At 40.6% G+C, this 11,808-nt stretch overlaps 1 protein-coding gene across 1 annotated transcript in view; it reads right to left on the bottom strand.

The window, feature by feature from the left end:
• Positions 1 to 11,371, bottom strand: part of LOC103593371 (cadherin-13-like) — a 268,259-nt gene extending 256,888 nt beyond the window's left edge. The window contains exons 1-2 of the mRNA XM_008576331.1: positions 11,297 to 11,371; positions 6,374 to 6,485 (exon numbers count right to left, since the gene is read on the bottom strand). Coding sequence (XP_008574553.1) covers positions 6,374 to 6,485; positions 11,297 to 11,371 — 187 coding nt within the window. The remainder of the gene's footprint in view (positions 1 to 6,373; positions 6,486 to 11,296) is intronic.
• Positions 11,372 to 11,808: the final 437 nt, after the last annotated feature.

Here is an 11,808-nt window from a genome sequence, read left to right as displayed (position 1 = left end):
AAAAAAAAAAAAAAAAAGAAACCTCAGTGGACGTCCTCTCCCTATCTCACCCAGGTTGATGAAAGTGATGGCAAAATTAAGTGGCAAGTTTCCTTGATATATCACCATCAATATCAACAAAAACTAACAGACACTAAACTAAAGAACTCTGGCTAAGAGCCAGGGACATGGAATCCTGGGTTCAAATCTTGATGCCGCCAATTATAAGCAATACAACCTTGGGTAAAGGTCAGCCTGAGCATCCTCACCTGTAAAATGAGCACATGAGAGTATCTTTCCTTTGAGGGCTGCTGTGAGGTTCAAGAAGGCCCTTGACATCTAGGGAGCACACTGCAAATGTCACCTCTCAAAGCCATGGACACCGGCAGTCAGCATCGGAGGTCCCTTGAATCCCAATGTCTGTTCCTAGTGGATGTGTGATCCTTACATCTTCCCCTTCTGCCAGCATTGACATATGGACTTTCATGAGGAAGTCTCCTAAGCACCATCTCTGCCACTCCAGAAACATCAACATATTGAAATTTCAGAAGCATATCAAAAAAGTCGAGAGCAAAAAGAATAACTTCAAACTAACTCCTCAGATCAGGGGTTTCCACCAAAATGAGGTAAATAGAACATTTGGTGCATTTTTCACAAAGCAAAATTTACTAAAAGGTCTACCTTTTCTGCTGTAATTAGTCCTTATTCCTTTTTTATTTGTTTTTGATGCCAAACAACCTCTTAAAAGAAAATTTTGGCCAAAGTAAATTGGTACTATTTTTCCTACTTCATTTACTTACTTTGTGTGTGTGTGTATGTGTGTGTGTACACACACACAGATATATATATATGAAATTGGTACTATTTTTCCTACTTCATTTACTTACTTTGTGTGTGTGTGTATGTGTGTGTGTGTGTGTGTACACACACACAGATATATATATATGTATGTATGTATATATCCAGGCTTAGCAAAAATTTTAAAAATACATTTTTATCAATCCAAGATTTTTTAAAAAATATTATACTGTCCTAGAATTGCTGCTTTAGATGCTTCTCCTCTTCTGATTCTTAATGGCCCACATGACTAGTCTTTAAAGCCAGGTTCAGATGGCCATGATAAGGAACCTGGACCCATCTAAGGCTCATGAATGACAGAAAACAATGATAATAATAGCGACAGCAATAACAATAATTATAGTAACACGAACAGGACCTCCCATTTACTCATAGCTGTGCTCCAAGCATGCTCTCCATCAACAGTTGCACCAGCTCTAGGAGTAGAGACTGCCATTACCCTTCTTACAGAGATGGGGTCATTCCAACTCAGAGGACTCAAATAACTCACTTGTGGTCACACAGCTGACATATGAGTGTGTGCATATTTGAACCTCATAAGTGTGACTTTGAAACTGTGTGATCTTAAGTACAACGTTATAATCGATCGGAAGAAGCAAGTGGAGCCTCCTCACTGGAAGCATCAGAAGGTGAGGTCTCTCCCCTGGGGGTCTCCAAGAGGGAGCAGGGGAGAAGCTAACTCTGTTCAGTGAGGAGCATCCTCTTATAAGAAAAGCGAGATGGGGTCACAGGTGCACGACCTTGCTCTCCTGCCTAAACTGACCAACGCCATCCTCCATATGCCCCAGTTACTCCAAGGCACTTGCCTGCTTTACGGTCTATTGCTATCTCTTTCAGAAGTCTTTGACGTGGGCAACATCATTTTGTTAGAATCTGGGTAGAGGCTATAATCACGCATCAATACTCATGGGTTTCTCTGCATTTCCCAGCCTCTCTTGCAGCTAGGTTGGCTCCATGTCTAGGTCTGCTAATGGAATGTGAGCAGAAATGATGTCACTTCTGAGCTGAGGTGGTTAAACATCTAGGGTACCATCCCCATACTTGCTTGTCCCCCTATCTGCCAGGACCAAGTTGGAAGTAGCCTGGTTAATTGGCAGGACCAAGTTGAAAGCAGCCTGGGTCCTCCAGCTCCTGCCCAGGGGGCAGCCGCTTAGAGGACAACTACCCAGGAGAGCAGCCCAATGTGCACCCGCATGACCCACATGAGAAATCAGTGTCTATCATGTTAGGCCACTGGGGTTGTTTGATACCACAGCATAGTCTTGCCTATTCTGACTAATGTAGGTTCTTGACTAGAAGTGTGATTGTACAGGTTGCAGCGATTTCTCTCTGCATGTCTGCATGTCAGTCTGTTTGTGTGCATGTAGCCCAGGAGGAATGACCCATGAAGGGTGAACAAAGGGAAAGAAAAGTGCAGTCCTAACAGTAGCTGGATAGCCAATGGGGTGTCTTTCTAGACACTGGCGGCAGAACACATCTCCCACTACTAGAGGCTGGAGGGTCATAAGTATGGTTCCCTGTAGTGAACGTAATGACCACATGCCATGTGCCAGAAAGGTCTGTTTGAGCTCATGCAGGCAGAGCAGAATATTCTGTTTCATAACTTTGCAGAACATAAGGTAGGCAGTGTTTATCACTTGGCATTTTCCTACTCCAGCTGGGTGGCTGGTCATTTGTCCAGGCCAGCTATTCTTATAAACCTGGGAGGCTTCTCTTCTGGGTGTCAGCTTGGAGGCTGTGACCAGGATTGTTGTTCAACTCTAGTGGTACCAAGATAGTAGCTTCCAGAATATCATGATTTTCACATTGCAGGGAAAGCAAGAGCTACCATGCCAGGTAATTTAGGGAGTTCTGGGTGCCCAGCTTCTAGGGAACCCCTCCCACAAACCCTTCACAGACTCCTCCCTGAGTCCAAAGACCTCGGGTGGATGTCTCCTTTTAGAGTTGCTGCCTTCTGAGCTGTCGTCTGTTTCCCTGAGCTTCTCACTGAAGAATAGAGTAACCACATTTTCCTAGCTCACCTTTCAAGACTGAGATAAAGCCAACAGAGTTTTCTCCAAGTTATCATGAGTTGGGGGCTGTGCATCACACTGTGAAAGATACAATAAAAGAGCTCCCCTGGTTACATTAGAAGAAATAGTGAGATATCATGTTTTGATCTTAGCAGCTTGTTGAAAAATGGCCTTTTAAAGACGAAAGCAAGCCTAGTTAGTGGAAAGGAGAGTAGAATAAAGAGTTATTTGGATGTGAAGAAAATAAAAGGCTTTAGAACAACTGAGGGAAAGATGTATCAGTGTGAACAGTGAATAAAATATTAGGGAAATAAAAGGAGTGGAGGTGACCATTAGTAACAGTTAAAGTAGAAAAAGATAAGTCATTGCGAATTGAGGAGGAAGATGAAAAAGGATAAAAGGAAATATTACTGTCTGAACAAAGAGAGCAGGGAGCCATGAACAGAATAAACATTCCCTATAACCTGCTAAAAGCTGAACACAGAATTGCTTGAATAAAAGGCTGGGGTGTGAGCAGATATACAATATCTATCATTCAGAGAAACAACACTTTCAGACAACTTTACAGAAAGGTAAATAGTGTAGCCATCAATTGATTAGGCTGTGATTTTACTTCTGCAACACAAAAATTCACAATGAATTTTTAAAACACGTAACTATTGCAGACATAGAAGAAAAAGGTGCAGACAACTTTACAGAAAGGTAAATAGTGTAGCCATCAATTGATTAGGCTGTGATTTTACTTTCTGCAACACAAAAATTCACAATGAATTTTTAAAACACGTAACTATTGCAGACATAGAAGAAAAAGGTAAGGTGCATAAAAGGGACCCAAGGTAATGTTACCGACCTCGCTCCTTTTAACCTCTATTATTACCTACAGCATCAGCCTATATGTCACTAAAACATCCCTAGCCATTTTCTGGATCTTTGATATGCAAACCCAAATATCTAAGCATTTTTAAACTTTCTGGTTCTGTTTGATTCTTTTCATTTTTCATCTAAATGTTAACCTTATGTTAGGGACTTCATTCTGAGAGCAATTTCGTGGTTAATCACATTTTTCAAAGATAGAAGGGTTTTTGTGTTGAATTGTAAGGAAATTCATAAAATAAACTAAGAATGAGACAGGGAATGAGAGAAAGAGAGTGAGAGAGAAAGGCGATGGGGATGGGGAGAAGGAAGCTGAAAAATATTGGTTGGTTAGGTGGAAAAGTCCATTCAACATTTTGGGCTTTTAGGGCCAGCCCCATGGCTCACTCGGGAGAGTGCAGCGCTGGTAGCGTCGAGGCTGTGGGTTTGGATCCTATATAGGGATGGCCGGTGCACTCACTGGCTGAGCGTGGTGCAGACCACACCATGCTGAGGGTTGCCATCCCCTTACTGGTCAAAAAAATAAATAAATTAATTAAATTAAATTTTTAAAAAAAGAAAACATTTTGGGCTTTTTATTTCCTCTTGCAAGTGGAATGGAGCAAAGCATTAAAGCATTGCTATTGCTTCTGGAAATCCAGATTTACTAGAGAATATTCAATAGGCATTTCAAGACTGAAAAATTTCTTCTTCACTTAGGCACAATTAACCTTATTCGCAGGGTCTATACTCATAACGATCTCTGTTCATTGCTTTGAGATGTACTGGAATGGACCTAACCAGATCTGCTCTTTGTATTTCTTTTGCCCTAGTAATACATACGGACATGTGGTTTCATTGAGAGGGACTAATCAGACTTCCTGACCCAACAACACACACAAGTATAAAATTTTAAATGTCCTCAATTCCCATGTCACTGACTTTTCCTGAATGTACTATCATTGATAATCAACCTAGTCTCATTTAGAATTTACTAGTTTACACAGAACAAACAACCATAACCCACTTAAGGACTTAGGGGATTAAAAGAAAAAAGCCCACATACAGACCCACACAAAACTGTGATATTGGGATGTACAGTACGGCCTAGTTTAAATTAAAAAGTCCCCCAAAGTATGATTGTTTCCAGCTTCTCAGCAGTGAATTAAAAGCTGTTTGGTGTCATGAAGATTACAGAAGCAATCACATCTGTGGGCCTGCTTTGCATACCAACTCTATCAATTTCCATACTCAAGGTGGCTTTGAATTTCCAAGCATGTTAACATAGATGCCATTTGGGATAATAACTTGAAAAGAAAAGAAAAGGGAGAAACAGAGAAAGAGAGAGACAGAGACAGAGACAAAAAAAAAAAAAAAGAAGACAGGAGAGCCAGAAAAATGGTTCTTGCACATCAAGTTCTGTTTGAAATATATTAATTCTGATAAATACAAAAATCAAAAGACAAATGAGGGTTCCCGACGGCCTGACCCAGGAGTCACACTCAGACACCAAATGAACAGAAAATTACATATTGGAATTCGCTTGTAGTGCCAGTCTTGCACCTTGTCACTACAAACTCCAATTATTGAAATGATTTCATTGGTGTAATTGCATCAAGATGTGCATGGGCTGCACCACGGACAGCTCCCCAGATGCTCAGCATTGTATCTTCATTACTGTGTTCCTTTCAACTCTTAAAATGTGTCCCAGCCTCCCAGAGTCATCCAATCAAGCAGGCTGTTTTCTTTTTTCTTTTCTTTCAACATATCAGCAACATAGCATAGGAATGAAGGGACACGACAAGACTTGAAGGCCAACCTGAGGTCATACGGACAAATGTGCAATCGTCTTCCTTACAGGGACCTTAGAGCAACTGACCAAATTAGGTCATTGTTTCTGTATCTTTCATTCCCACATGTTAAATAATGATGCTTAAGAGCCTACATTTAAGTGGTTATGTGTCTACCATCAATTTTAAATTTGATTGTGCTAAAACTGTGCTTGTTATGCACTTAGCAATGCTCCCTATGCCCCCTTAAAGATAAAATAATGTAATGTTAGCATTAAAATTAGGAAGAGATCATAATCACAGATCTGAAGGTTGCATATGTTAAGAAATCAAATGGAATTTGGGGGGAATTGAGTTTAATCCACGGAATAACCAGTAGAAGAAGTTTTTAATTTTTCTGAAGACCATCTTATTAACCCTAAAAATAGGAGGTTTTGATTCCTGTGTCTAAAAATTTCTAGAAACCAGTATCATGCTCTCACCATTATTTTGACCTAATGCTATGTATGAGAAACTATAGATAGGACAGCAATCTACAGGAAGGCGATGACTTTGCTCTTGGGGGTCTGCCCAGGGAAATGGATTTCTTTTCCTTTGTGCAGTGTAGAATGCAGGCTGGCAGCTCACAGCCCCCTTTTCTGGGAGTGGTGTGGAAATTCCCACTGCTGATAAAATACTAAAAAGAGATACACACCATTCTTTCAATCTCTAAGCGGACAAGGCCTAATTCAAGAGCTTCCATGCTGGGCCAAGCAGTGACATAGAAAAAATAATCAGAAAACACTTAGTTTAAAAAATACCATATCCTGAGACACATTCCCAGACATTAGTAAATTCAAATACGAGAATAGGCCAAAAGCATCTTCAAGGGACATTGCTTACAGTTTAGAATCGACCGGTCCTCAATGAATTCATCTGGCTGATTGATATGGAACACTTTCTGCTGAAATCCAGGAGTGCAGTCCAAATCTTCTGCAGATGTTAACAGCAGCACCTGAGAAAACCAAAGCCATCAATATTGTAATAGCGGCTTATGTGTTTGCCCTGCTAACTTTTACCAAATCTGTGACTTTTAGAAATGAGCTGAGGTTTTAATTTCATTTCCCAAATGAAGAAGTAAGTTGATACTTCTCCTGTGGCTGCCAACAATTCGTTTTGGCAATGAGATTTGGAAAATGTGTAAATGGGAACAGCTGCTGCGGTTTCCATTAAGTTGCAGTTAAAGAAATAACTTCGTCAGATTTTTACACCTGCTAAGAATCTCACCATGGTTTCCACGTGTGAAATTTCATTACAGAAACTGTCAATTTGCTATAATGCCTAAACTAAAACCAACCTCACTGTTATGTATGCCAAGGACCATTGTCATCTATGAAGAGGAAGAAAAAGAAAATGGAGCTATATTCCATTGGAAGTTATTTCTAAAAGGAATCAAGGGCCAACTAGACCCTCACCATGGTCTACTATAGTGGTCACAAGCAACAGGGGGCTACTTAGCACTTGAAATGTAGCTAGTCCAAAACTGATACATTGTAGGTGTAAAATACAAATTGGATTTTGATGACTAAGAAAAAGAATGTAAAATATCTAATTAATAATTTTATATTAATTACATATTGAGATACTATTTTACATATATTATTAAAATTAATTTCACTGGTTTCTTTTTTCTTTTGTAAATTGGGCTACTAGAAAATTTAAAATTGCTTCCAAGGCTTAGTTTTGTCTTCACAAATCCTTGGGACACTTTATCCAGTGGTCCAAAAACGACATTATGTGCTTTAGAACATAAATGTACGTGACATCTTCCTGGGCAAGGTGTAATTTAGTAAAATAACAAATGGCGTTAAGGTTTAGTAGCTTCCAAGGCTTAGTTTTGTCTTCACAAATCCTTGGGACACTTTATCCAGTGGTCCAAAAATGACATTATGTGCTTTAGAACATAAATGTACGTGACATCTTCCTGGGCAAGGTGTAATTTAGTAAAATAACAAATGGCGTTAAGGTTTAGTAGGCAAAGACTATAAGCCCCATGAAGATAGGAATTACTTCTTTCCCCCATCTGTTTATACTGAGAATCTGCCACACACACTGGAACTGAGAAGATGCTCCATAATACTTAAATAAAAACTAACATTTTTGAGCCCTTATTATTTGGCAAGCACTGTGCTAAGCTCACTATATACATAATCTCATTTAATCTCTACAGCAGCCCTATGAAGTATGTACTGTAATATAAGATATACTTTACAGAAGGAGGACCTGAAATTCTGGAGAGACTAAAACAGTTGCCCAAGATCATACAGTTAGGATGGGTGGAGTGAGGATTTGAATCCAAGTTTAAGTGTTCTCTGATCTCACACACTGTCAGAGCCCTGTCCAGTCCCTTCCAATCTTTCACATCAAGGGCAAGACTTTGTACTCTTTTTGCCTGAGATATTTATCCGAAACTTGTAGAAGGCTGCTTTATTTAATCATGGTGCCCACAGAGAGTGTTTGGAAATTAACATCCCCAGGAGCAGCCCTCGACCAATAATTGATGCGAATTGGTGCATAAATACCCCTGCTCCTCTGTGTTCTGTCTCCCACTTTCTACATGGAATTTGGCTTCATTCACGCACCGTGATATCTGGCTTGATAGCTCACCTTTTATTAGCTGCCTTCTCCTCCTTGGCTCATCTGCTTATTCCTGTTGGTATTTTTTGAGACTACCCTCCCACCTCCCCCACCTCAATAGACTTGCACTCAAATCCTTGGCTTGGTTTTGCTTCTTAGGAAACCAAACTTTGATACCAGACTGCAAACTCTTAACCACAGCACACATGCAGTTGAAGAAAACTTATTATGATCCCCACCAGTGAACTCGAAGGAGTTCACAAAAGGTTGGAAGCTGGGGACCAGGCTTCTCACTAAATATCAGCCCTCTGAAATGCACTGAACCCCAAGGAAGGAGCACAAGAATCAATCTCAGGAGGTTCACAGTGTGGCCTGTCTCAGCAACATCAGAGAAATTGAAATGGGGAGTCATCACCCTGACTGACATCACCTTTCTCAAATCAAAGGGAGAAGGATGCTATAGTCCAGCATCTGTGCAGTTCTGCTTGTAAAACTCTCCTTGTCTGGAGAGTAGACTCTGGTTAGGTCACTTCTGAAGCAATCATCACACTGACCTCCCAAGTGGTATATACACAGAATACAGATTCAGGAATCAGAATATTTTGCTGGCAATTCTGCAAGCAGAAAATCTATGACTGCTCGATGCTAATTCAGTTAAAACAGCAAATGGTCAAAATTTGCCTCTATGTACTTTGTGCTTACAATTATATGTGAACCTTCTAATTGGCTAATTCGGCCCTCAAATCCCAGACCAGTAACCCAGTCATCCCATAGGTACACAGGAAGGTGAAATTTCTCCCTGGATCCTGAGCATAAGAATTCAAGACTAAAAGAGAGCACTGCTAGTGATGGGGAGCACTGCTCCATGTGTGAGTTCAGTTCTCCATCTTTGTCTTTTGTGGTTCAGTCTCTGTCCTAATAACTTAGCAGGGTCTTTTCAAAATTCCCCCCAAGTTATATAGGAAACATAAAACTTTTCCAACTGCTGGCTCAGGGAGGGTAGACAGGTATGAAAATTCCCAAAGGCACATTTTTGTCATTGCAAATTTTGGGGTCACTCCCTTGGCCAGTCAAAATTTTTTTTTTTTTGTCTTTTTCCGTGTCTGGCAACGGATCGCAAGCAGGGTCTTTTCAAAATTCCCCCCAAGTTATATAGGAAACATAAAACTTTTCCAACTGCTGGCTCAGGGAGGGTAGACAGGTATGAAAATTCCCAAAGGCACATTTTTGTCATTGCAAATTTTGGGGTCACTCCCTTGGCCAGTCAAAATTTAAGTTGGCTGATTTGGAACATAAAAAGCATACAACACCCTCCTGGGCAAAGAATGACTTAGACAGGTAAGAACTAGTAAAATCATTCATTCCTTTACTCACTCCACATGCATTCATTCACTCACTTACTCACAAATACTTATTATACTCTCAGGATATTCCCTATTCAGCGAAGACTTTGCTAAACATTGTCCAGGAGCAATTAGAAAAGCATTACACAGGATAAGCAGTCAATAAGTGATAAATATTATGATCTAGAAAAGGAGAGAGGCATTAACAAATAATAATTTAAATGATTAAAGTTGAAATTTAACTTGAAAGGAAAATATATGTCTCTTTGGGAGTATGTAAAAATTGTGGGTAAACTTTTACCTCATCTGGGGATATCAAGGAAAGGAAATCCACAAAAGGGACATCTCTGCTACAATCCTAAAGGTAAGAATTAGCTGCGGAAGTGGAGAGGAATATAGACTCATCTTTTTAAACAACACAGTCTCCGCTTTCATCTGTCTTCCTTTGTGGATCTCTGGGCTTCATGGAACACATCTCTGAAGTTACAAAACTGCATTTAAAAAGATTCCAGACTAATTGAGGTCTTCCCAAAAGCTGAATATTTTACTGGTCAGTTGTGGTAGAATGTTCTGGTTACCGCTATTGCCCATTAATTTCTAAGCAGGATTCAAAACGGTATCTGTGCATGGACTTGTCATGGAAATTCGCTCTTCCATTTCAATCACGCTGAGCTCAGCAGTGGGCTGTGAAACAGCACCCCTCACAGATGTAAGAATTAATATTCGGGCATTACCCCAAAGTGGGCACGCCCTTCTGCAATATTATTAGATGCTAATCCTATGAGATATTACCTGGACATATTTTCCCCCAAACCTTTTTTAACTTTTCCAGAGTATATGCTATGAGCAACAATCCAACTTTATCTTTAATGCCATGACAATAATGGTCTTCCTACATTGTTCTTTTGCTCATTTATGCATTAGCTCATACCTCATAAACAATAGGTAACCAACATACCTTTGAAAGCACAGCAATTACCAAATTTTATGATCACCAAACAATTTCTATTATTTGAAAATTACAATCAGCTATAAAAGCAGATTCATGCTTCAGACACTATAAGCACAGGTCCGAGCCACATCGGTTCAGTACAAATCCCAGTTCTACCATTTACCACCTGGGTAACCTTGGGCTAGAAATCTTCTGTGGCTCAGTTTCCTCAGCTACAAAATGGGAGTAATGGTGTTATAGGTTACGAGGACCAAATGAGTTAATTATTATAAAGAGCCTTAAGCAGTATGTAGAAATCTTCTGTGGCTCAGTTTCCTCAGCTACAAAATGGGAGTAATGGTGTTATAGGTTATGAGGACCAAATGAGTTAATTATTATAAAGAGCCTTAAGCAGTATGTGGTATAATACATAGTAATTGCTCAATGAACATTCGCTATTATTATTTCTGTATATTATGTTTAAACCAATACACATGATCACCCAGGGTAGACATTGACAAATATCACCAAAACATAAGATTGTTGCTATTATAAAATTGTTCAGTGGGTAGGCTCTCAGGGCCACTGCATAATGAGCACATCAGTGTGGCAGTTACTCAGTCGTGCTAATGTCCTAGGACACCAAGTTTTCTTTAATGTGGCAGCTCAGAGCTCTGTCCTCCAGGCAAGAGCCACCGCCTTAAACTTATGCACAGAAAGCAAATCCTAACATCACCCTCTTTGTACCTGGTTCTCTTGTTAGCTTCCATTTCTTTACTGCAGCACAGAACTTTCTCTCTTAAAGAAACGGTTTGTTTATCCTGACAGGTATTGATTCAAGAATAGACCCAACTTCGAAGTTTGCTTCCAGAGAAAGGATTTTTTTCTCTTCCAGACTGCAGGTTGTCAACTGGCAGCATATGGGATGGCTGTGTCCAGGAGATGTGGTGAGTTCCGCCGGAGCACTCGGTCAGAAAGTGCAATCGCCATGCTGCGGGGAGCGCACCCCTCTGAGCTGAGCTGTCCTCCTGGGCGCCAGGCCCCACCCCTTACGTTATTATTGTGACGTCATTGTGACGTCATTGCTCCTGCTCGCTCAACCCCGTTACACACTTGCCTGGGCCCCTAGGCATGTGAGTTGGCAATCCCTGAGGCAGGTGAGTTGGCAATCCCTGTTTTAGACTTTGGAAATAGGCTCTTCGAGCTAAGAACTCTCCTTGCCATGAGTCTCTGGCGACCTGTCACAGTGGTGCCTGTACCTTGTGCTGCTGGCTCTGTTGCAGTAATTTTGGCCAGGAACCAAGCACTGGCTGACAGAATGAGGGTGAGGGGATTTTCACCAGTGCTAGGGCTGGCCCCTGACATGTCCTGTGTGATGCCTCCCTTCCCCCATCCACAGAAACAGAAAGGAAGGACTCCCAAGATGC

Source organism: Galeopterus variegatus, unplaced genomic scaffold (genome assembly GCF_000696425.1).
Source record: "Galeopterus variegatus unplaced genomic scaffold, G_variegatus-3.0.2 Scaffold1329, whole genome shotgun sequence".
Lineage (NCBI taxonomy): Eukaryota > Metazoa > Chordata > Mammalia > Dermoptera > Cynocephalidae > Galeopterus > Galeopterus variegatus.
The sequence above is the reverse complement of the archived record's forward strand: the minus strand, read 5'-3'. Positions and strand labels throughout refer to the sequence as shown.